This window comes from Nelusetta ayraudi, unplaced genomic scaffold (assembly GCF_046127955.1).
Source record: "Nelusetta ayraudi isolate G7.1 ecotype Tasmania unplaced genomic scaffold, CSIRO-AGI_Nayr_v1 ptg000135l, whole genome shotgun sequence".
Taxonomy (NCBI): Eukaryota; Metazoa; Chordata; class Actinopteri; order Tetraodontiformes; family Monacanthidae; genus Nelusetta; species Nelusetta ayraudi.
Genome location: NW_027466185.1, coordinates 13,607,346 through 13,632,145, shown reverse-complemented (window position 1 = coordinate 13,632,145; position 24,800 = coordinate 13,607,346). Strand labels below are relative to the sequence as shown.

General features: G+C 42.5%; 2 protein-coding genes and 2 long non-coding RNA genes across 4 annotated transcripts; 3 read left to right on the top strand and 1 right to left on the bottom strand.

Moving 5' to 3' along the window:
- The first annotated feature begins 503 nt into the window (after positions 1–503).
- On the top strand, positions 504–2,958 carry LOC142877006 (uncharacterized). Its single transcript, XR_012923767.1, has 2 exons — positions 504–613; positions 2,675–2,958. It is a non-coding gene; the product is annotated as an uncharacterized LOC142877006 (long non-coding RNA).
- A 1,548-nt stretch (positions 2,959–4,506) lies between these two features.
- LOC142877525 (uncharacterized) lies at positions 4,507–5,226 on the top strand. The gene is made up of 3 exons (XR_012923862.1): positions 4,507–4,773; positions 4,862–4,992; positions 5,077–5,226. It is a non-coding gene; the product is annotated as an uncharacterized LOC142877525 (long non-coding RNA).
- A 29-nt stretch (positions 5,227–5,255) lies between these two features.
- Positions 5,256–6,935, top strand: LOC142905129 (zona pellucida sperm-binding protein 4-like). Its single transcript, XM_076051640.1, has 6 exons — positions 5,256–5,433; positions 5,524–5,696; positions 5,835–5,922; positions 6,251–6,422; positions 6,501–6,633; positions 6,732–6,935. Exons 1-6 carry the CDS (start codon positions 5,256–5,258, stop codon positions 6,933–6,935), a joined length of 948 nt encoding a protein of 315 aa, XP_075907755.1.
- Positions 6,936–12,103: 5,168 nt separating this feature from the next.
- On the bottom strand, positions 12,104–13,496 carry LOC142905128 (uncharacterized protein C14orf93-like). The gene is made up of 5 exons (XM_076051639.1): positions 13,300–13,496; positions 13,001–13,062; positions 12,793–12,884; positions 12,522–12,640; positions 12,104–12,394 (listed from the first exon to the last, which is right to left on the bottom strand). The coding sequence occupies exons 3-5, from the start codon at positions 12,794–12,796 to the stop codon at positions 12,104–12,106; spliced, it is 414 nt and encodes a 137-aa protein (XP_075907754.1). The 5' UTR covers positions 12,797–12,884; positions 13,001–13,062; positions 13,300–13,496.
- Between the last annotated feature and the right edge of the window lie 11,304 nt (positions 13,497–24,800).

Sequence of the window (24,800 nt, the reverse complement as noted above, 5' to 3'; positions counted from 1 at the left end):
GGGACCTATTATACTAATTTTCTGGCTTTTGTATTTGATATCTGGCCCCTCCAGAGCAGCAACGCACGATTTTCCGCGCTGAAAGCTTTTTAGATTTGCGTATCTCGCGGCTCTTTTCCTCGTATTTACTGAGTCCCGCGAAAACGCTCTGTTTCACTTCATTCACTCCACCCCAGCCTTGGCACGACACCGGCACCAGCCCCGACACCGAGAGGAAGAGTACTTGAGGTGGAGGCAACAGGAAGAGCAGTCGATGCAGTAAATTGGCCAAGATTTGCGGGGCTGGGACTGAGAACCCTCAAGAACGCATCTGAAGAGAGAAGAATAGAATGAAACATTAGTCTAATAATACATATGATGAGATACATAATATGATTTCAAGAATAAAATGAAATGAAATAATATACACAAGAAGTCTAATAGGCATATGCATGATGTTCACTATACTGTAAATGTATACTTTGTATACTTGTATACTTTTTCTGATATGCAAATTATATAAGACCAAATGATGATTAGCAGAATGCACTGAATTAGTGAACTGAAGTATGATATGGAATGTGGAAATACTAAGTTATGCTATAACGTGAATGATGTGCACTTTGACACTGATGTAAAGTTTAAAGGTCAGCTATTATACTAATTTCCGGGCTTTTGTATTTGATGTCTGGCCCCTCCAGAGCAGCAATACACGATTTTCCGCGCTGAAAGCTTTTTAGATTTGCGTATCTCGCGGCTCTTTTCCTCGTATTTACTGCTTCCCGCGAAAACGCTCTGTTTCACTTCACTCCACCCCCAGCCTTGCCGGTGTACGCCCCCACCCGGTCCACTCCGCTGTGATTGGTCACACTCTTCATCGCTGCTGAGCCTCACTTCCTCAGTTAGGAGTGAAGAGTAAACGGCAAACTTTATGAAACAGGCACAATTTAAACACTTACTGCCGTGAAGGCTTCACCCTTCACCCGGTTTTGCGGCTAATCCAGCTTCGTACGGACCCAGCGCGGGCTGAGTTACGGCCGCAAGGCGGACCGAAGGTCCCTGGACATTTTTTGTGCCTTCCGTGTCCCCGGAAATATATTTTACTTTGTGTCCTGACCGTGTTTTTGTTTTGGATTTTTGCCAGACATTTTAATAAGGCTTAGAATGATTTAGTTTCATACTGTTGACTTGTATCAAAACACTGTCCTAGCAGAGAAAATATGTACGCTGAAACGATCACTTCAGTCATAGAGTCGTTTATTATTAGACAAGAATATCTGCACAACTTACGTCCACGCCAAGCACAAAGCAGGAAGAGCTCTATTCAACCGATGTTACCATGCTGGCAGCGTGAACATCGCTATAAGGAGTGAAACTTGCGAGTCAAAATCGCTGCCAGCGAACACAACACACGTAACAAGCAGAGCACGGAGTTAGCGGTTCATCAACACGATTCAGCGGTTGTACGCTGCAAGTAGTCTTAAAACTAATGTTGCTTGAGGTCACAGTACACTCACAGTCATTGTCAAGTCCTTCCCTAGTTCAAAACCCAAAGGACGCGAGGACAATTCAGATTTCCCAACTTAATCCACTTTATTGCCTTCCAACTTTTGATCTTTGATTGGTTGGTTTCATCGGTTGATAAATTGAATATTTCATCAGGTTGTAAACCTTTAAACACAAAGAAATCAAAGTTAACATCTTAATTCAAATGTGATTGAATGACTGAATTACACAAACATGATTAAATGATTACATGACTTGTATGAAATTAAATTTTAGCAGGGTTTAACTGTTTAACAGAATTTTAGCAGATAACATTAACTATCTCTGCTTAGGCAATAATATAATCAGTCAAACATAAATGTATCACACCATTTCAAACACCTTAAGGGTAAACAAAACGTTTCACCGACCATTGGCGTCTTTGGATTGAACCTTTGAGTGAACTTGTTTCCCTTGAATTTTCTTTTTGGTTCTTTCTGACGGCTGTTTGAGACTGAGTGACTGAGGATCCCTACTGCTCCTCAGGTGCTTTAAATCAGTGGCAGATCAGGAAATGCAGTTGGTTTGCTGCTGCTGGTGCACTCTGGGAAGTGTAGTTGTTCTCAGTGCAGTGCAGTGTGAATTTGAGGAACTCCCATTCCTGTGCTTTAGCTCAACATGTTTTCAAATATTGCCGTGTCTGACTATTCTCTCGTCGTTCACCGGCCGAGTCGAGCCCGTCTCCCTCCCGTTGCCGACCGGACCGGTGTTCCATCGCATCCGCATTAGGCTGAACAAACCTCCAACATTTTCTCTGTTCGTTCCACTCCGACGATTGTGGTCCTTGGTGCTTCGGTAGTCGCTCTGTATTTTTTATTTTATATTTTTTAATTTTCCTGACACCGAAAAAACATTTTCTTGGAGCAGCGCATCGCGACATCACTTCCGGGGCAGAGCGGGGGAGGGCGGTACCAGTCCGAGAGTGTGCCTGAGCTTGGCCATGAAAGGAGCTCCGGCACGCAACTACGTCATTGCGTTCCCAGTGTTGAAAAAACCTCAGTGAACAGAGCGTTTAGAACCATGCCCAACAATTTGCAGGGCTCACGTCCAAATGCATGAACCTCATTATTTGACGATTTTCAATCGTTTGACGATAGGGTTCAACATTGTAAAAGTTTTTAAAGCTCAGAAAAGTGGAAAAGCATCATAGGTGCCCTTTGACACTATAAACACACTGTAGACAATACAAACTGTAACACATCATACAGGTAGGCTTACAACTATAATAAAAGGGTACAATAGGAATAGCATTTTGATCGACTCTTACAAGCTAAGAAAATGTACGCTGACCAGATATCAACAAAAATGTCAACACATTTTAGTCTATAACTCAATGCTGAAAGGATCAAATATTTAGACATTTCCCTATGGAAAGTAAGGTGGGAGTAGTTACCTTAGTTTTTCCATAACAGCTTCATTCGTTCGACATTAAAACTGTTAACAGTAGATATTGATTGATTACTAGCGAACCATTTTATGCTAATGGTTAACGACGATACGTCGTTGTGCAACGGACTGTGAAATAATGTTATGACATGATCGCATTGGTAACGTCACCCTTGTCTTTGTCCCGTTTTTCTTCCTCTTCTTTTCTTTTCCAGATGGTTTAGTACGTTTATACATGTTTTAGAACTTGCCGTGGGGTCGAAATGTCAAAATGCAACCATCCCCGCCCCGGGAGCGGGTACATCCTAATTAGTCGGAGGGGGGAGGGGGGGTCTACGAAAGTAACGTGTTATTGTCATTATAATACCTATTTATTGAGCTTTTCTAGGCCGTCAAATTATTGTGGGCTTATTTTGTTCATCTTTAAGACAACATAACAACTCATTTTAAAAGTAGTGCGAGTTACTTTTTTTTCTTTCTTCCTCCATTAGTGGGGCCCCCTGGATGGACGGCGCCCTTAGCATTTGCCTATACTGCCTATGCCACGGGCCGGCATTGAATGATTAAAATCACATGGATTTTGCTTGACACTTTTGTTTTATGTTTCCAGCAATCTAATCATGTACATTTGAGAACTCCCCAAACATGAAGAGGAACATTAAAGTCAGAGGACAAATATGAATGACAAATGTCTATGCAATTTATGTGAATGGCATTCTTCTTTGTATTCATGTTCGAAAGACAGAAATATGTTTTAGTAACCTCAAAAACATAGTTCACTTGATAGAAATACTTAAAAAGCCTTTCCTAGGTATTTAAAAGGACACATGTACATATAGCATTGTCTTAAAAATACCAAAAGAATTAGAGCTCTTAAACGGTTACAAACTCTACCAGCGCTTCTGTTCACTGGCTTCACTTTTCTAATCAAAATCACCTGAGTGGTTCTCAGCTAAGCAGCATGTTACAATCAGCAGCCAGCAACCAGGTGCCATCAATGAAGGATCAGCACTGTATAACTGCCAGAGGCAAGGGACAGGCAGTTAGCAAGAGGTTAGCTTCCACTTGGACACATGGCCAAGGCCAAGCTTGCGGTGCTTTTGGTGGCTCTGACCAGCACGCTGCTGCTGGTTTCAGGCCAGGCAGGGAAGTCTTCCAAATTTCCCAGAGTCTCTGAATTTTTACCTCAGTACAGGACAAGCGCGCTGACTGATCCAAGTGTGGATTTGTTTGGTAAGGAAGTGTGTTATGCTTTGCTATGTTTGTTAAATATTGGTGGTATTAATGTTTTAGTTTGACTGTAGGTGGGGCAGTTTAAGGGTTGTCTTTCTTTATTAATCGAGGCAGAATTCCGCTGTTTTTTTTTTGTTTTTTTTTGTAGAAGAACCTGTAACTGCCTGGTAAAAGGACGGCAGCTTCTATAGTGCCATGAAACTCTTTTATGCAGTTGCAAGTGTTTTGGCTTTAATGTTATATCTGTTTAAAAAAGAAAATGGACAAAGTGAATGCTTGCATTGCTTTAAGAGCGTGGCTGGTTTCCACCTGCAGTCACTTGTTCAATCTGCTTCTTTCCCCCTTCAGATGACCCTTATGATGACGAGGAGAAGTTTGAGGAGTTGGCTTCAGAGAGCACAGGTTTCTGGGACGAACGCACGGAACCTGTTGCCAGCTTCTACTCTGGTCAACAAAATTTTGGTGTGTTGGCTGATGATGCTCTTGAGAGCAGATACCAGGGGGCTTCGCCTCCAGCGACCTCGACCGGCGGCACCGCAATCGACACTCCTGCCCTCACAGTGCAGTGCCGTAAAGAGAGTTTCCTAATTGCTTTGCGTGCAGGTAGCGTAAGTGGAGTCAGAGTCAAGGGTATGTGTCAAGGTGTTCATCTGCACTATCCCCCCCCCACCCTCCAAAATTAATGCTTGACAACTTACAAGCCCTCTCCCCACCCCAGATTCCAAGAATGCAAATTATCTCTTTGTCACGGAGCTTCCACCAGTTTGTGGTTATCACGTGGACTACCGGCAAAATGCAGTGACCATACCGTTCACTGGGTGCCACGTTAAATCCAGAGCTAATTGCAATGTGAGTGTGTACGCAAGGTATTGAAACACGGCAGGAGTGCTTCAACTGTGTGGCTTTTCCTGAAAGGCTGCTTGATGATTACAGGCAAACAACTACACAGTGGAGCTGCTGTATCCTGACCAGCGTAGTGAGCTGAGGGCTTTGCCTGCATATTGTGTGGTAAATGGGGCCCTAGCCCCCCGCACCAGTGGCCAAAATGCAAAGTGCATTCAATCAAACGCTCCACCGCTTGCGTCAAACTTGCGAAGTAAGACCAATTTAAAATGGAGTTTTCTGTTTTGGCTTTGGTTTTATTTTCCACCAATTTGTTTTTTTTTCCAGAGTGTTTTGTAGCAAAAGGACAGGGAGTGAAATGTGGCGCTGTGGGAATAAGTGCTACAGACTGCAGTAGGCTTGGCTGTTGTCGAGATCCAACTAATGGTTGTTACTACCCAATGGATGGTAAATTTGGTTTTGAATTTTGACTGCTCTGTTTTTTTTCAAAAACCACCTTATCTGACCAATTGTGGGTGACTTGCATTTCATTTGTAGAGTGCACTGCAGACCAACAGTTTGTCTTTGAAATTCGTGACAACCCTCCATCGATCTCTGTGGACCCCACAAAGCTTGTTATTCCTGGCTATCCTGACTGCAAGCCTGTCTTTGTTAATAACAAGGTTGCCATATTCAAGTTTGGATTTAAAGAATGTGGAGTTCGAGTTTATGTAAGTGCTTTTCTGTTCTCTTGCTCTTTACTAGTTTCATGTTGTATTGCTTCATGCATAAAATTTGCCTTCATCCAACAAACTGTCGCGGTAATGCTGCACAAACTGACCAGAAGCAACATTAATTTTTACTAACAGAACATTAGTGGGACTGTGATTTACATGGCTGAGGTGCTGATGGCTGACGGTTTGAGCCTAAATATGGTGCAAGAACTGACCCACTCAGGTTGGTGGATCCAGCACACTTGCTGTGCATGCATTGTGATGCATACCCCACCCCCACCAAGAAAATGAATCTGTCATAAACCGTCTCTTGTAGGTTCATGGTTGAGTGCCGCTACAGTGCATCAAGTGGCACGCAGAAGTCAGTAAGTGTTGGCGTCATGGTTAAAAGTCCATCATCCAGCTTGCCTTCAACGTTTACAAGTTGAGGCTTGTATAGTGTCCACTTGAGAATTGCCCGAGGTAAAGTTTTTGAACTGTAATCACGCAAAATGTCTAGTAACTTTAATGGGCTTTCATTTGCGTTTAATTCTCAATTTCCAATCCCACAGACAGTAACTACTCGAGCTACTATCCCAGCTTCAGTCTGCCCCTGCAGGTGCTCCTGGGCACCCCACTCTACCTTGAGGTGCTTTTGCATTGTTCAAGACCAGAAGCTGTGCTTCTTGTGAACTATTGTATAGCCTACCCTCGCTCTGCAAAGAAGGTGCTGGTTTATGAAGGGTACGGAGGTTTTTTTTTTTTTGGTGTTTTTCTTCCCTCAAACTGAATGTCGTATTTAAAATGTACCTGTCTGTGTAGGTGTGCCAACCCTTTTGATTCTATGACCATCTTACGAGTGAATGACACTAACCAGAACCGTCAGCAGAGGCGGTTTGAAGTTCGGGCTTTCCAGTTCATGGACATAAAATCTCAGAAGCATCTTGATGAAGAAGTGAGTATCTAGGGAACCACTTAATTGGACTGGGTGGCCATTTACCGTTTAAGGCAGAAGCTCATCTCTTTGCTTACTGATGTACTATTTCTCTGCAGATCTATTTCATGTGCTCTACAGAAGTTTGCATCCCAGGAGAAAAGACTTGTGAGGAGCGCTGCTTTGATGGAAGAGTCTCGCTTTTATATGGCCAGCAGCCGGGCCCGGGCCACCCGAGCCAGCACCCGGGCCAGCAGCAGCGTTTTTGTCACATGGCCATAAAGTTCAAGAAATATCTCAACAAACTGTCTTGTGTAACCTGAATGACCTTGAGTTGATTTCACTTTGCTTTTTGCAGTTTTAGAGCTCGCTAACGGAATGGTTTTCACGTACATGATCAAACTTGGCGGCAGGCAAATCAAGCAGTTTTAAGGGTTTGTGTGTGGAAGAGAGACCACGCATTCATCAAATTGCCATTTGAGATTTGTCAGGACCATATTGCTGCCAAGTGGGACCAACTGGAGCAATGAAAAAGTGACAAACACAAATGCACAGATCTAAAATGCTGATTAAAAAGGACCCAACTTTAAAGACCAACAAGGACGTGGCGCTATGATAAAGCCCATTATATTTCTTTTTCTAAATGTATTTCATTAAATGTAAATATTCCATGAATTAACTTGGTCTGTCATGTTTTATATTTGCGTCTTTTTCCGAATGAACGTCGTTTCAAAGTTTCCAGCTTACCGTCGGTGAGGTTTTTCTTTTTCATTCCGAGCTCAAACTTGAATGAAGGAAATTCTAACCTGCAAAGTTCATTTCAATGGAGGTGTTCCTTGGGAGGAGCGGGGCGAGCGCTCGTGTATGCTCAGTTCCATGATGATCGTGATGTAAGTTTGGATTTAACGATTGTGGTGTTGGGATTTATGTAAGCTAGCTTTGACATTTTTTTTCTTTCTTGATAACTAGTTTCATATCGCTTCATTAAAATGTCTGCTGTCATCCAGTGAACTGTTTGTCAGGCCGTGTCAAGGTAATGCATAAACCGACTGATTGATGAGCAAAACTCATTTTTACTAACGGAACATTAGCGGGACAGCGGTTTACCTGGCTGAGGTTCTGATGGCTGCTGAAGCTATGAACCTGTAATATGGTGCTGTGGAAATCTCCTCCACCATCTTCCTTACCCCTTCCCTTACATACACCCACTGTTTCCTGGAAGGGTGGAGCCTCAGAGTCTATATATGAAGGCAGCTCAACTGCGTCAAACCACTTTTCCTTGAGAGCAAAGGAGCTGGCTGGCCTCACGTTGAATGCCTCACCACATTATTGTTTGATCTGTGTACCTGAAATTTGAGTTTATTTCATTCCTGTGTATCTATAGCAATTCCTTCTTTCCTACTTCAAAGAATAACTGTTTGGAGTAGATGGCCTTTGTTGGAATATGAAGTGTTGATTATTGAATTCAGGATTAAGTCATGTTAGAATAATGACCCTTGTTATCTCATTTCTGTTTTGTTGTCAGATAAACCAGTTCAAACAAACCCAAATGACAATCCAGATCACCTGCCTTTGCCTATCTGTTCTGATAGACAGAACAATGAGTTGATCACCTCCTGGAACCAGACTGTTTAATTCCTTCCAATTCTTACAAGTTGAATATTTTTCAGTGCAATTACAGGAAGTGACTCACTCAGGTTAGTGAATCCAGCACACTTGCTGTGCATGCACTGTGTATTTTCACAAGCAGATCTGTCATTATAATGCATATACCCCCATTGCTGTGTGCGTCAAGTGGCACGCAGCAATGGACAAGTGTTGGCAGCAGAGGCGGATTTTGCTATGGGCAATGTGGGCAACCGTCCAGGGCGGAATCTACTTGGGGGCACGCCCTCAAAGAAAAAGAAGGAAAAAAAAGAAAAACAAAGGGCAAGTTCTCCCAGGCCGCAAAAGTAGTTAGGACCACCTCTGGTTAGCGTCATGGTTAAAACTCCATCATCCAGCTTGCCTTCAACGTTTACAAGTGTAGCCGAGTCTTTTGTGCGCGTATATTGATGGCTCCACTGAAAACAATCAACAAACACAGATTGCAACTTTCCGTCGAGAGGCTGCTCACTTTACTTTCACCCACCTGACTTCCGGTCTTTAACCCTTCAAAATAAACTCCTCACTTCCTATACACTGAACCATACTAAGAGCTGCCAAAATAGGAGCACTGCTGGCTAAACATAAAAGTCGGTTCCACACCTCCCCCCACCAAAAAAAAACGTCCTCGGTTCAACACATGACACATGCACCACACAAAAAACAAAAACAGCAACAAAAAAAAACACCCACACAACCGTCACAATGCTCTATCCATTTACATTCAACTCTTTTTTTTTTCCATAGTAAAAGAAAAACAGTACAGTAGCTCCCAAAATTCAACAGCAACAGTTAGAACCTGCACCATGAACCCCATGGAGTGCTAACAGTCAATGCCAAATACACATTGAGAATGTGACACTCACTGATAAGTAATAAAGTCCCTGAAGTGACCTGGCCGTCTCAGAGCTCTCCCAATCCGAGAAAGCCCTGGGCACCCCACTCTACCTTGAGGTACTTTTGCATTGTTCAAGACCAGAAGCTGTGCTCCTTGTAAACTATCGTATGGCTTACTCTCGCTCGGCAACAAATGTGCTGGTACTGGTTTATGAAGGGTATGATTTTTATTTATTTTTTATTTTTTTAAAACAACATTAAATTTGGTGTCCCATTTTGCTTTTGTATTCAAAAGATATCTGTCTCTGTAGATGTGCCAACCCTTTTGATCCTCGTGAGCGATGCTGATGGAAGAGTCTCAACTTTATATGATAAATCGGGCCAGGGTCCCCAGCAAGAGATGGCTCCTGAGGTGGTGCGCTAGCACCCTGAAGTGGAATGATGGAGTGACAATTAGCAATTTTCCAAATACTTTCATCTGAAATCAAGAATAATAAACAGAAAAAAATGCACATTTTTGGATGAGCTTTATTTTGAAATGCTAGTGCTAGTGCTAGTGCACCCTGAAGTGGAATACTGGCGTGACAATTAGGAATTCTCCAAATATTTTCATCTGAAATCAAGAATAATAAACATAAACAAATGCACATTTTGTATGAGCTTTATTCTGAAATGCTACATCAGAAATTGCTGAAATCCATTGAGGGGGTTCATTTTGTGGTGCACTAGCACGCTGAAGTGGAATGATAGAGTGAAAATTAGGAATTCTCCAAATATTTTCAATTGAAATCAAGAATAATAAACATAAAAAACAAATTGCACATTTTTGGATGAGCTTTATTTTGAAATGCTAAATCAGAATTTCCTGAAATTCATTGAGGGGGTTCACTGGGTGGTGCACTAGCACCCTGAAGTGAAATGATGGAGTGACAATTAGGAATTCTCCAAAGAAATTTCATCTGAAATCAAGAATAATAAACAGGAAAAAAAATGTAAATTTTTGGATAAGCTTTATTCTGAAATGCTACATCAGAATTTCCTGAAATGCATTGAGGGTGTTCCTGGGGTGGTGCCCTAGCACACTGAAGTGGAATGATGTTGTGACAATTAGGAATTCTCCAATAATGTTGCATCTGAAACCAAGTACAGAGAAAAGCAATTCTATCTTGTTTCCCCATTGAGTACAGTGATTACCTTAATATCTGGCATACACGGAGCTAGCAAAAAGCGAGTGCCTGCTGGCTCGACTGCTTTTGTCGAACTGTCGGTTGGTTTGACCGCAGTCAAACACTGACTAGTTCTCATGGATGAAGCAAACCCTGGGGGCAGACCAATATCAAGTAGTTTTAAAGGGGACCTGTGATGCTTTTCCACTTTTCTGATCTTTAAAAACTGTTACAATGTTGAACTCTATCGTCAAAAGATCTCGATATCGTCAAATAATGACGTTCATGCGTTTGGACATGAGCCCTGCAAATTGTTGGGCATGGTTCTAAACGCTCTGTTCACTGAGATTTTTTCAACACTGGGCACGGAATTACGTAATTGTGTGCCGGATCTCCTTTCATGCCCAAGCTCCGGCGGTGTCCACCGTCTGAAGGAAGCGTTCTTAGAGTTCCCAGCCTAGAAGGACGGACCAAACCCCGCCTCCCCGGTCACCACTCGGGACGGTCTAGCCTTCGGCGTATTTCCTCGTTTCGTCACCGCCGTTCCCTCCGGCTGGCCAACCCCGGAAGTGACGTTTTTATAGTATCAAGCTAACCATTGGTTCGCCATCTAACGATGCCGTTGGATGATCAAATAAATAAAATCCTACGTTAAAAACTGGATACTTTATGTGAAACTTCAATATTTAGATTTATATGTCGTGTCTTAACCAGTATATGCCGCTAATTTCAGCTGACTTCCCAGGATCCCACGATGCTTTGCAGCAGCACGCAAAGCATCATGGGATACCCAAGTGCACGAAGGATAGTGCGGTGCATCCTTGGAATCGGCTAAAACGAGTGCGTATTTCCGAGGGCGCATTTCCAGCGTCCTAAGCACCCTCAGGAATTGGGACAAGCCTTCGCACAGTGCTATGATGCAACTTCCTTTCAAAATGCGCACTTCAAGGACGCAGAATGTCGCAACCCGATCTGAGTACCTGCTCGAAGTGAGTCGCGCAGGCGCAGTTGATGCGGAAGTGGAATGCGTATGCGCGGATTTATCAGACGTTTTCCGACACGTTCCTGATGTGAGTCTCGTGTCTGCACCGGAAGTAGAAGACAAGTTTCTATTATGAACGAACACTATGTCAATATTCCCCGACTTTTGACAGTTGATTTATAGGCGTCGTGTGCGTACAATTTCAACTTTTTTTTTTTTTACGTCCGTCGTATAAGGAATATAATCTCGCCAAATTGTGAGATAATATGATGTGTAGCCAAGATAGTCAGCTGAGCGATTGGAAGCATATTACTCGGTAAAGCTAAAATGTTCAGTTTTTCTAAAAGTAAATAACACAATATATGTCATACAACATAACACTGCATGAAAAGCCATGTATCCGGGCTGGAATATTCCTGTAAACTCCTGGATACAACCAAGATATTCAGGAGTATCCAGGAGTATCCAGGAGTATCCCTGTTGTTACACGGACCGGAATACTCCTGGATACATACCAGTTTTGGTGGGGGCCACAGCTATTTGCATTTCACACCTGGTTGCCATGGTGAATAATTCCCTGGGTGCTTGCTAGGGAATATTTGCATTTCACACCTTGGTCAACAGTCTTCCTCTGGATAGGTAGAACAATGTCTTGCCCCTCCTATAAAAACCCCTTCCCATTGGTCCAGTGTGTAGGGAGGAGCTTCTTATTTTTAATTTAAATTTACATATTATTTTTATTTATTGTATTTATTTTATTCCTTTTATTTATTATTATTAGTGCATTATCATATGTATAATATACATATATGTCACCCAAAGATGAATTACACACATGTTTTTCTGATCAAAAAGCTTTATTTCAAAGGACAATAGAATATACACACAAATTTAAAAGACACGAGTGGCCTATGGCCTCAAGTGAATCAAGTCTCTGCCGGTGGGTTATAACATATTTCTGGTCAATGTCCAGCCTCTGCTGGAGCACACCACACAGTGTCGACAACTCTGCACTGCGGGGTGGAGGCCGGACAACCCACACTGGCCTTCCATCCGAGATGGAGTCCTCCTCTTCGGACATGAGGTCCACTGTTGCAGTCCCCCACAAGGCCTCTTCCCCAGTTTGGAGGACACCAGCTCTCACGTTGTACAGCTGCATAAGCACAGGGAAAACAGGAATTAGACCACTGAACACATCAAAGTGGGGGAGAGTTGATAAAGTTACTCTTAATTAAGTCATTTCCCCATGTTACTACATGGGGAAATGTGGTCTCACTTACTCTTCTCTTCCTTTGCCTCATGCGTGCAGCAATCCTGCTCTCCTCTTTCTTCTGACGATTCTCATCCTGGTTCATCCTGTAACCCTTCCGAATCGTCTCGAAGTATGTCTTGCAGGATGCTAGAGACAAGAAATGAGTTTAATTAATTATCAAACTCAGCATATACAGTAGAGCAGTGTGAGAGATAAGAGAGAAAGATGTTTTGATAAATGAAACTGATTTTAAGTCTCGGTTTATTTTATGTTTAGAGCCATAGGACATTGTGACTCACCCATTGTGACTTCAGGCTCCACATCCGGAAGAGCCAAGGACACTTCCCTCAAAAGATGTGTTGTCACCCCCTGGTTGTGGGGGGAAGATACACTGTGGAACAAAGGAAGCCAGGTCTTAGGAGGGTATAATGGCCTGGAGGAATTAAGGCACAGGCTGGAATTGAAATGAATGAAATAATATTTCCACCAACAAAAACGTTATCTTACCTTGTCTGTGGATCATATCTGTGCGTGTTGTTTTTGCCATAGTGCAACCTTCGCACAGCTTCCTGTAAAAAGAGGGAAAAAAGTATAAAGGTTAATTTCACAATCACATGGGATAAAGTAGCCTAATAATCGGTCCATTCCATAGGCAGCAACGTAAAAGTGTAAAATATATCAGTAATCATAGATATATATATATATATAAAACACACACACACACACACACACACACACACACACACACACACACACACACACACACACACACACACACACACATCGGGCAACAAAAACAAACTTACTGAAGCAGAGCAGTTTCTTCTTCGATGCCGGCTCCTTTTCTCTGGTGACCCTGAGTTCCTCTCTGACCTTGCAAAGCATCGACTCCATCCTGTCCAGCCGCTTATTTACAGTATCCATGAACGCGTCCAACTTTCTGAATACGGCGTTCACTGCGTTGGGACTGGTCATCTTCATGAAGGGTGCAGGAGAGGCGCGTGGAAATGGTTCCACAGAAATCCAGGCTTCGTTTGCAGGACATCCTCAGCGAGAAATGAGCAACAAATACAGTGAACTATTTGAGTTGGCTGTGATTGTGGTCCTGGACGTAGTTCGCGCTTCACCTCTGACGTCAGACGAAACGCTCCCATTGGTTGAGTACAGTCACGTGTCTCCACTGAAGCGTGAAGTAGAACAATGGCAGGTCACACTGCATGTGGAATGTGTACTCAGCCCCATCCATATCATTTGCATTTGAAAGGCCAAGCCACCAGCTAACGACTTTCGTCTGGTAGCTTCCTGAAAACCTGCTGTATTCAGGAATTTGCCGGTCCGCGTAACACATTGCTGCATACATCCAGATGTCTCCGGGAAACAGCAGGTTTGCCTGAAGTTTACTGTGCCCGAATATTTCCGGGTACGGCCCTTTTCATGCTTTTTTTTTTTTTTTTTTTTTTCAGGAAATTTTATTCAAAACTTTAAATCGTAGTACAAAGAGAATTACGCCAGGGGGTGCATAAAGAGTTTACAAGAAAAAAGAAAAAGATAGGGAGAGAAGTGCAACATTTACATGATCATGAGAGTTTACAAAAAAATGTTTAGACCGTCACAAATGTTCAGGGTCTTAATTGCCTTTTTGTTTCTCGAAAACCTGATGGAGATGATGTACTGTCTGAGCTCTCCACTGAGAGCAGAGAAAGAGGGTTTTTTCCTAGTAAATTTACATTTATGTATATGAAATTTTGCCATCAAGATGATCAAATTGATAATGAAAGTTAAATTCTTATTATTATTTTCCAGTCTGAAGAGCCCAAACAGTACATCACCCCAAAATAAAACAAAGTCACTATAGATATTGTTGGCTATAAAGTCACATATATCATTCCAAAATGTCTGCACAAGGGGGCAGTGCCAAAATAAATGGGTTACAGTTTCAGTACCTTCAGAGCAAAAAGTGCAATTTATGTCCACATCTTTTTTGAATATTTTAACAATGTGTTCATTGGAAGGATAAACTCTATGTATTAATTTAAAAGAAATTTCTTTAACCTTATTAGTTAACAGGTATCTGTTGGGGAGGAGCCAGACTTTCTTCCAGTCTGTCTGTTCTACGTATTTGCTCCAATATGAAATCACATATGGAACTGTGGTAATGTCCCTTTTAAATAGGAGTCTAATTAATTTGTTGTTCTTACCAAGGTTGCTAGTTAAGCAAGCTTTGCCAACAGGGGTGTCTGATAATGATAACAGGGGTTGACAAGATGTTGAGTTTCCATTCTTAGTTGATATCTGAATAACATGCACACACCAGATGGTATCGCTGCAAACACTTTAGCAAAGTCTGCAGGCGAAACAGATAAAAACTCATTATAAGAATAAAGAATACCATCTCTGTTGAACAGCTGTGCAACATGAAAAATGTTATTAGCAAACCAGTTTTCAATGAAAAGAGACTTATATATAAAATGTCTTCTTTGTTCCAAATAGGCCCTTTTCATGCAGTGTAATATAATAAAAAACAATATGTCATCACTCTTTGATAGAGATGTCCTGTTAATAACTTCTGTGAGGCCAGGTTTAGGTACACTCACATGCAGTGAAAAACACGATAAATAGAAACGGGTATATGATGAAATGTTTTATGATTATTTTTGGAGAGGAAATTCAGAATAATTTCCAACAATATTTTGATGTTGATTTCACAGTGTAAGTAATCGTCTAGCCTACGTGGTACATTATAACATTGTAAAATCATAGGAGGAAATAGACACGACATTGCCAATGCAGTACACTGAATAGCCTAATGTAAGCTTCGACACCACGTAGGGAACAGAGTAATAAAAACATTCTTGATTAGTGTCTAATTTGTCCGTAGTATAGCGTCGTTGATTGAATACATATAAGGTTCAACACCACGTAGAGGACAGCGGAATAAAAACATTCTGGAAAACTGTCTGTGTCCATAGCGTCATTGAATAAACTAATATATACACTTCAACAACACGTTGGAAAGAGCAAAGTAAAACATTCTTGATCAATGTCTAATATGTCGTAATATGTAACGTTGTTGATAAAACTAACACTGACACGATGAATAACATATTGCGCATGTACTTCGTTGAAACCGAAACGTAGAAGTGTGTGCAAACGTAGAAGTGTGCGCGCGCTCCCGCAGCCAGGGGATACAAATTCTATCGGGGATAACTGCCTTGGCACGACACCTGTCCATGGCTAACCCTGGTGGTGGTCGTAGGTAAACGCCAGTGTTGGAGATTGTCCCCTTCCTGCCTCCTCCTGCGTGTACAATATGGTGCACTAGCTGTAATGTTTTTTATTTGTTTTAAATCAATACTAACAGTCAATCCCTTACAGAGGACTGGCTGCAATTAGCCCAGTTGCTGCTGCTCTGTCTACCGTCTTGTCAACTGTTTTGTCGACTGCTCCGTCGAGCCCTGTGTCCCGGATCTGCTGCTTCGCGCCGCCGCCTTGACGCCGCTAGCTCGACGCTGCTGCTGCTTCGCCGCCGCCGCCGCCGCCTCGCCGCTGCTGCCGCCTCGCCGCTGCGACTGCTTCGCCGCCGCCGTCAAAATAAGTTGCCATTGTTGTTCGCTTTTATTGTATTAATTGTTGTTTTTCTTTCTCTTTTAGTTGTTGGAAACTGGTGGTGGCAGTACCAGTGTGGTGGTGGTGGAGACCCTCCACGTTTGGTGTGTCGTGTCTTGGGAGTGGTTTCCTTTTTGTTTTGTGCACAAGTATTTAATTTTAGACTTTGTTTTTTTTTATTTGTTATTTTCATCTTCACCCCTCACACTGGTTCATGACCATCCGACCAGCTCCAGCTTTTGTTTGTTTTTTACTAAAAAGAAAAGATTTTATTCACTGTTTGGTATTTAATAAAAGTTGTTATTTTTCAAGCATCTAAGAACCACGTCTTGCCTCCGTTACCGGGTAGCGAACCTGGGTGTCCTTTTAGTTTAGTTAATCCCTGGGTGAAATTCCCAGGGTGGCGTCGTCGGTCCCTATTTTTCTTTTATTAATTTAGTTTACCCCTACCCTCGCCACAGCAGGTAGCGGAAACAGAGGGAAAGATCCTATTCAGCATGGTTTTTGAAAAGTGCAATCGGTGAATAACTTTAAACTGAATGAATTGAAGTCTAGCATTGATAGAGCAAGATTTGATCCTACTCAGGCCATGGGACCACAGTTCATCTGAAATCTCAACACCAATGTCTGACGTCCATGCATCTCTAATATGAAGAGAGGAGGTTGCCAGGACAAAGAGATTAACAAATTGCCAGATTAAACGTTTAGAGGTAGGAGGTTTGGTCATTAGCTCATAGAAGCGGTGTTGTTCAGGCAAAGACTCAAAATAAGGGATAGACTGTCTGACAAAATTTCTGATTTGCAGATATCGAAAGAAATGGCTGGGGGGGAGACCAAATTTAGCCTGTAACTGAGCAAATGACGCAAAGTGGTTATTAATGTAGAGGTCTTTGACGGTAGTCAGGCCTTTGTCAGACCATTGTAAAAAGGCAGCATCCATAGTGCCTGGCTTAAAGCAGGGAGTTTGACAAATAGGAGCGTAGGTTGACACCCCAGGGAGGCCCAGCACAGATTTGATCTGTTTCAAGATCTTAAGTGAGTTACGCATGACAAATTCGCTCTTGAAGCATTTAAAGGGCATATTTAGTTTTGAGAATAAAATGGCTGCTAAAGAGGCACCTGCATTAGCTGAGGCTACCCGGGTCTCAATTGCAGGCCAGCTGGGACAGAGGGAATGCCCCTGCTCAGCAGCAGCCGCAGAGTGACTCCAGAAAACCAGTGCTCTAGCGTTACAGGCCCAGTAATAGTGACGAAAGATAGGGAAGCCAAGACCTCCCTCAGCAGTAGGTTTGTGTAGGTGTGCCTTAGAGATACGAGCTGGTTTATCAGCCCAAATAAAGGGAATAATGATTGAATCCATCAACTTAAAGAAAGAGGCTGTGAGAAATATGGGTATATTTTGGAAAAGATACATAGATTTGGGAAGAACAATCATCTTCACAATATTGACACGGCCGATTAATGAGAGGGGGAGAAGTTTCCATTTGTCTGTCATAATTTTAAGTTTGCCAATCAGGTCAGAGTAATTCAGTTTAAAGAGAAGCTTTGGGTTCCTGGAGATGTTAATCCCAAGATAAACAAAGGACTCAGTAGAAACTTTAAATGGTAAATTATTGATAAAGGCAGGGTCGAGTCCATCGGACAGAGGCATGAACACACTCTTTTCCCAATTTATGGCAAAACCAGAGAGCTGACCAAATTTCTTTATGAGACTTAGAAGTGGGGCAAGAGAAACCCTAATGTCTGACAAGGTCAAGATCACATCATCTGCGTACAGGCCAATGGGACTATCCGAGGCTCCACGTCCAATGCCAACGATGTCAGAGCAAGATCTAATCGAGATAGCCAAGGGCTCCAAAGCAAGTGCAAAGAGCAACGGCGAGAGGCTGCATCCCTGTCTAGTCCCACGATGTAATGGGAAAGGAGGGGATCTGTCATGGTTGGTCAGGACTGTGGATTTGGGGCAAGCATAAAGCATTTGTAAAAGAGTCAAAAATGTATTGCCAAATCCAAACTTTTTAAGCGTGGCAAACATATATGTCCATTCAATTTGGTCAAATGCTCGCTTAGCATCTAATGAAATAACAGCCGAGTGTGATGAGTTAGTGGAGTAGATGTTATTTAGCAACCGACGGGTGTTGGAGAACGAGAACCTAGAGTGATATCAGATTCGAGTTCTAGCTTAGCAGAATCATTAAGAGTAGGAATGTTCAGTGAGTCTAGAAACTCGTCTGGGGCGAGTCAGTGGGCTTAGATTTTGAAGTGTACAACTGGCTGAAAAAATAAAACATTTGTTGTTGATCAGTATGGGATCAGTTATCAGTTGTCGGGTAGCAGAGGAGATTTTGTGTACTGCCCTGTCAGCCTGTACTCCTTTCAGCTGCGAGTAATTTGTCAGGCTTAGCACCAAGCTCAATTAAAGTCACCTCCAATTCTTATATTATGAGTATCATATTCTGCAACGAGTTTAAAGATTTTATAAAAAAAAAAATCAGGGCAATCAAAATTTGGGGCATAGATATTAAGGAGAACTAATGGAAAATAACTGATTGTGCCAGTGACAAGAACATATCTACCTCCTGGATCAGTTGTAATGGAGTTGAGTACAAACAGAGTAGTTTTGCGGATAAGAATGGCAACCCCTCTTGCCTGAGATGAGAAGGTGGATTGGAACACTTGTGACACCCATACAGATCGTCAAACGTCTCTGCTCAGTAGGCTGAATGTGGGTCTCCTGCAAAAAAATAATATCTGATGACAGAGATTTTAAATGCGAAAATACTTTCCCCCTCTTAAGTGATTTTGCCAGGACCCCGGCAATTTCAAGAAGTAAAAGTAATAAGACTCGTTAACATCGTGTCTAGCCTGCATTTAGGAAACAAAAGAAGAGATAATAAGAGCTAAATGGAAAAAAAAATTATAAAAAAAAAACAAACTGGCAGTTTAAAACACACAAGGAACACAAAACAAGGTAACAAACCAGAAACCGCAACAAGAACAAGCGGCAAAACACATTATCCATGGTGGAGGCTGCCGGGTAACAGAGACAGCTGAACTGTGCTGCAAAAAAAAAGGCCTACTACTACAGCACCGTGTGTACCTCCAAATCTTAGATTAATAAACATTAAGATGCACCTGAAGGGTCATAGTTATAGCAAACTGTTGCCTAAACCCATATTATTAAAGCATATTAAAGCGTATGTTGTGCAGACACTAAGCGCCTACATAGAAGGCTATGGCAGTCGTGAGTCGTCAGATAGTGAGACGGCAAACCGTTGAGCATCCACCGGTGAGTCAAAGATTTTCACTGAATTGTTATAAACAACCTGGAGCTTGACCGGGAAACACAGTGTGCATTTGGCGCCGGCGTCAATAAGCTTCTTCCTCACGGTGTCGAAGGCTTGACGTTGAGATGATACTTCGGCCGTGTAGTCAGGGAATATAGAGACCCTCTCACCGTGGTACTGTAGCGGGGCCTGCTCGCGACTCAGCCGGAGGATACGGACCAGGTAGCCATCGTTATGGACTCTTGCAATGATGGTCCGCGCTGGCTCGTCCGCGAGTGGCTTGGGTCTCAAGCTGCGGTGGGCCCGATCAATTTTGACAGGCTTGGTGAAGCTATCACGGCCAAGATGCTCCGATATCAGCCGAGAGACAAACTCAGTTGGGTAACTGTTTTCTGCGCCCTCTTTAATACCGACAATCCTGACCTTGAGCCTGCGAGAGCGACTCTCCAAGCCGTTCACCTTAGCTTGAAGGCGCACGTTCGCCGCCGTTAATTCTTTACATGTCGTCTCTAGCCCTGTAATACGGCTGTCGGCAGCGGAGAGAACGTCATCGATGTCGTCCATGCGGTGTTCAGCTTCGCGATGTTCTTTTAGAAGGGTGGATAGGCATGCTTCGATCGAGTCAAGGCGCCCCTCCATCGACTTCTTCAGGTCATCTACAAGCGTGCAGATCTTGGAGAGCTCGGCGCCATGGCTAGCAATGGCAGCTGATATAGTATCGGTGTTAGCGGTAGATGGGCTTGCCTGAGATGCCATCTTTTTGCCCTCATTCTTCTTGGCCATTGCACAAAAACAAAGCGCGACGTGTTATGATGCAGGACGGTGGCAGGGCGAAGGGAAAAATAAATATCCAGGTGCAAAAATTTATGAAAAAGGAGGTAGCAGCACGGAGCTCCGAAAAAACACGTTTACTCCATTACGGCGCACGAGCGCCCCCGCCCATTTTATTTTTATTTTTTATTTTTTGTATTTCTTTCTAATCCATTCAAAACATTTTGATTGGACTATTGCTTTCTGTTAATAAAACAATGCTCAAGATAAAGTTATTAAGTTTCTTTTGACTATGTAGACCAGCAGTGTAATTTACTGCAATGCAAGGGGGGCGCCACCTACAATATTGCCAAGGGCGCCACATTGGTTAGGGCCAGGCCTGCACGGTGTATTCCTCTTCCAATTCTGATAGTCCATTTTTGCTTACATTTACCATTGTTTTCCTGTTTCACATTTAAAATTCTTTGACGTTGACATTTTGTTTCAACTTTTTTGACACTGATCTCATCATTGATTTAAGTTCCTTGCATACATATTGATACCACAATCCAACTAAAATAAAGAACTTTATTTAACCCTAACCCTTAATGCAGCTCTAGGTAACTTGGACTCATTACTACTCCCTGCTGGTTGAGAACCGCAAATACTCTTTGCCAGTGTCGTAAAGAGGAAAAATACGAGTCCTTCACATGGGTTTGTTGACACAGCCAGCATACTGAAGAATCGCTTGAAAATATGTCCACCGACGAGGTAAAGTAACATGCGTTACATGTTTGTTTGTTTTGAATATTGTTATATTGTTTTTTTGAACGTGACAGACAACTACAATTACACAAACAAGGATAGTGTGTTGCTTAGACAGACGGCAGTGTTTTGCGTTTGGTTCGCATCATGAAAATTGCTTGGAAATGATGTGGTGTATAATGGTTATAATATTACAACAGGTTATAAACCCGTGTAGCTGTAATGTCTACAACAGCTGTTCAACGTCGCATTGATTGGGTGGAAATGGCGAAATGACGAAGTGAACACGCTGCAGCGCTAGTTTATTGATGTGGGGAAATACAAATAGTCGCCGAGCTGGAGCGCTCGTATGTGTTCAGGAAAAACACCAATATGAAATGCAAAACAGACATTGACAATAATGTCGTAGCAAACTGACCGCTGCGCAAAGCCTTCTCTAGCACATCCCAAAGATTCTCAATGAGGTTCAGGTCTGGACTCTGTGGTGGCCAATTCATGTGTGAAAAGTATGTCTCCCTGAACCACTCTTTCACAATTTGAGCCCGATGAATCCTTGCATTGTCATCTTGGAACATGCCCGTGCCTTCAGGGAAGAAAAAAATCCATTGATGTAATAACCCGTTCATTCAGTATATTCATGTAGTCAGATGACCTCATTCTTTGAGCACATACTGTTGCTGAACCTAGACCTTAAGATTGGACTCTGGAGCAATAGAAGAAGGTCATGTGGTCTGATGAGTCCAGATTTACCCTGTTCCAGAGTGATGGGTGCATAAGGGTAAGAAGAGAGGCAGATGAAGTGATGCGCCCATCATGCCTCGTGCCTACTGTACAAGCCTGTACAGTAGGCACAATTAATGCAACACTGGATGGAAATCAGTCTTGTGACATTGCAGAATCTTATTGAAACAATGCCGCACTTATTGATATCAAAAGCTGCAAGCAATTGATCTCGTGTTGCGGTTCTGAAAAAAGTGGCTAGAGGAAAAACTTGTGTCTCGCAGTGTCCCAAGTGTAACATTTGATATGCCACCGAGCTCTGGGACTCAAGACTAGCTTAAAAAAATCTGGTTGGCGACTCTGCTTTGTTTTGGTGCTCTGACGTTCTCATTAGCTCCGGTGCTCGTACTAGCTGCTACGTGTTTTGCATTCAGGTGTACCGGAGGCTTGAATAACTGCGGTGGAACGAAATCTCGTTGTGGCACGTGCAAACTCGTGCAAAGTACGTTCCGTGTTGTCTAGAGTATAAAATAAAATGTGAATCAACGCGATAACGTCCCGACCCTAATATATATGAAAAAAGCGGCAAAAAAAAGCATTCAATGTGAATACAGCATAACAGTCAGTGAAGTTTTTCTTTTTCATGCTGAGATCGATTGTAGAATGAAAGACATTCCAAGCTGCGAAATTAATTTCTTTATTCATATACGGAGGCGTTCCGAGAGAGGAGCAGGGCGGGCGCTCGTGTACGTTATTTACACGATCACCGTGATGTACAAAAGAAACGTGCGGGATTCGTGCGTTCGCTACGTTTTCAACATCCAGATTTTTTGGGACGAACGTAGGTTTCTGGATTTGAGCGTACGTCAGGTATCAAGATGAAATCCACGTACGTTTTCGTACATGAGGCCCCAGATGATTTTAATATTAAAGCTCTCAAACAAAAATAAATAAAATGCCTTCTCATTGTTTTTATTATTTTTATTTTAGTTATTGCATGCTTCTATTTTATGTACATTACTCAGTTGACTGGAGCCCTGTTACAAAATGAATTTCCCTCGGGATAAATAAAGTATTTCTGATTCTGATTCTGATTTTCAAAAGTTGTGTCGTGATGTATTCCTCTTCCATTTCTGATGGTACATTTTTTTGCTTTTGTTTTACAATCAAAACAAAAGTGTCAAGCAAAACCCAGGTGATGTTAGTAATAAAACTCTGACGCAAAAAACAAAACAAAAATGTGAAAGTATTACGCTTAAGCTAATGCATCTGACCACCAAGGAAAATATTTGGCCATAAATGAACTATAACGGTTGTGAATTATTAGTTTAGATGCTCCTTCGTGGTCAGCGACTTATCATCCCACGCTCGCTGCAGCGCTATTATGTGAAGCAGCTGCTTCACATAAGCAGCTGCTTACATAAAAATCGAGGCCAGGGGCACCCTGGCCTCGAGGCCACTAAGCGCAGGGCCAGGGAGACCATGTACTGGCCTGCCATCTACAGCGACATTGAAGAAGAAGTCTTCAAGTGTGCCCCCTGCAATGCTCTCAAGCCTCATCAACCCAAGGAGCCCCTCCGGCTGCATGTCATCCCTGACTTACCTTGGTCCCTCACTGCAGCAGATGTGTTCGAGTGGGGGGGAAAGGAGCATCTGGTGCTTGTTGACTCCTACTCTGGATGGTTTGAAATTGACCAACTCACTGGAACGGCAAGTGCTACACTAATAACCAAATTTAAACGTTACTTTGCCACTCACGGAGTACCACAGCAACTCATGACGGACAATGCTACCTACTTCACCAGTAGAGAGTTCCAGGAGTTTGCTCGCAAGTGGGACTTCTGCCATATCACCAGCAGTCCCCTGTACCCGCAGTCAAATGGCCTCGCTGAGAGGCCATTTGACTGGGTGTGATTTCACTGCTCTGAAATCACACCCACCTAGCAGTCATGATGCCAGATGTTAGTGGTAAACAGACCTCTTGAGTTAATCTCATCGTTTATTACCGTTCAGCGCACTTGCCTTGTTCTTCCCAGTTATATACACACTGAGCATTTTTAGTAAGAAGCCCATGAATTGGAAACTCTAAGATGTGTAGAACAGACAGAAATGGCTCACTTGGGAAATTTCTGTTCTGCATTTACATAATTACAACTATTGCACTTAGCAAAAAGTGCGAGCAGACTGGCATCGATTTGTGAGTCAGCCTTGCCATAATCGTGCACGTGGTCTAGAAATGGCGTGTACGGAGATTGGTCTCCCAATATTTCAAACACACTACCATCTTCCATTAAACTGGTTGCTCCCATTTTAATCAAAAGTTAAAAGTCCTTACACATCGGGCAAAAGGCGAAGCGACGCAAATAAGCGACACGAAAAGGCGAATATTTCGCCAGCAATTTTTTTTATTTATTTTTAATTTTTTCTATACACACCAAGCGCGACGCAAATATGCGTCTAAAATTCGCTAAGCCACTGAAGTTTGAGGCTCTTTCTGTCTTCTGTCGCGCCGAAGGTGAAACAATGGAGTCGACAACATATTCAAGTGATGATGTCCTGGTGATGGTTGAATCAAAAAGGAAAAAGAATAGAAGTGTAGTGTATTGACAATATTCAGCTAGAGTACCCTGCCCTCTTGTGGTTGTGAAATGCAACAGCCTGAGTTGTAACCTGTTTTTTTTTGTTGTTGTTGTTGAGAGGGTTGACGTCGTATTAAAGTTCCAGTCTGCACGGTCTCAGTGCACTCAGTCAGGTCTCCGTCTGACTTATTGAACCACCCCAATACATATTACAAGAAGTATTTGGGTTCACCTAATATTGTTCTTGAGAGGTGTTGCAGCCATTAAATTAATGACTTTCGTATGCCGACTACATTAGTTTATAGTGGACATGTTTTCTGCTTATTCTTTTGCTAAAATTATAGTATATTATTTGTTTTTTGTGTCTTGAGAGGGCATGTTGTGTGCGTCAGGGGGATATAGGTCAGGTGAATACGCGGCGGCGCGGGTGGAAGATGAAGAAGCGGCGGTTATTAACCGTTTTTACCACGTTATTAAGGTTCCTGTTGCCATATGTTTTTCGTTTTCCTTTGGATGTTTTTATCATTTAGAAAGCTTTTCGGAACAGATTTAAAACAAAGATTTTTTTTTTTAACCGAGAAGTTTTGTTTTACGTGCGTA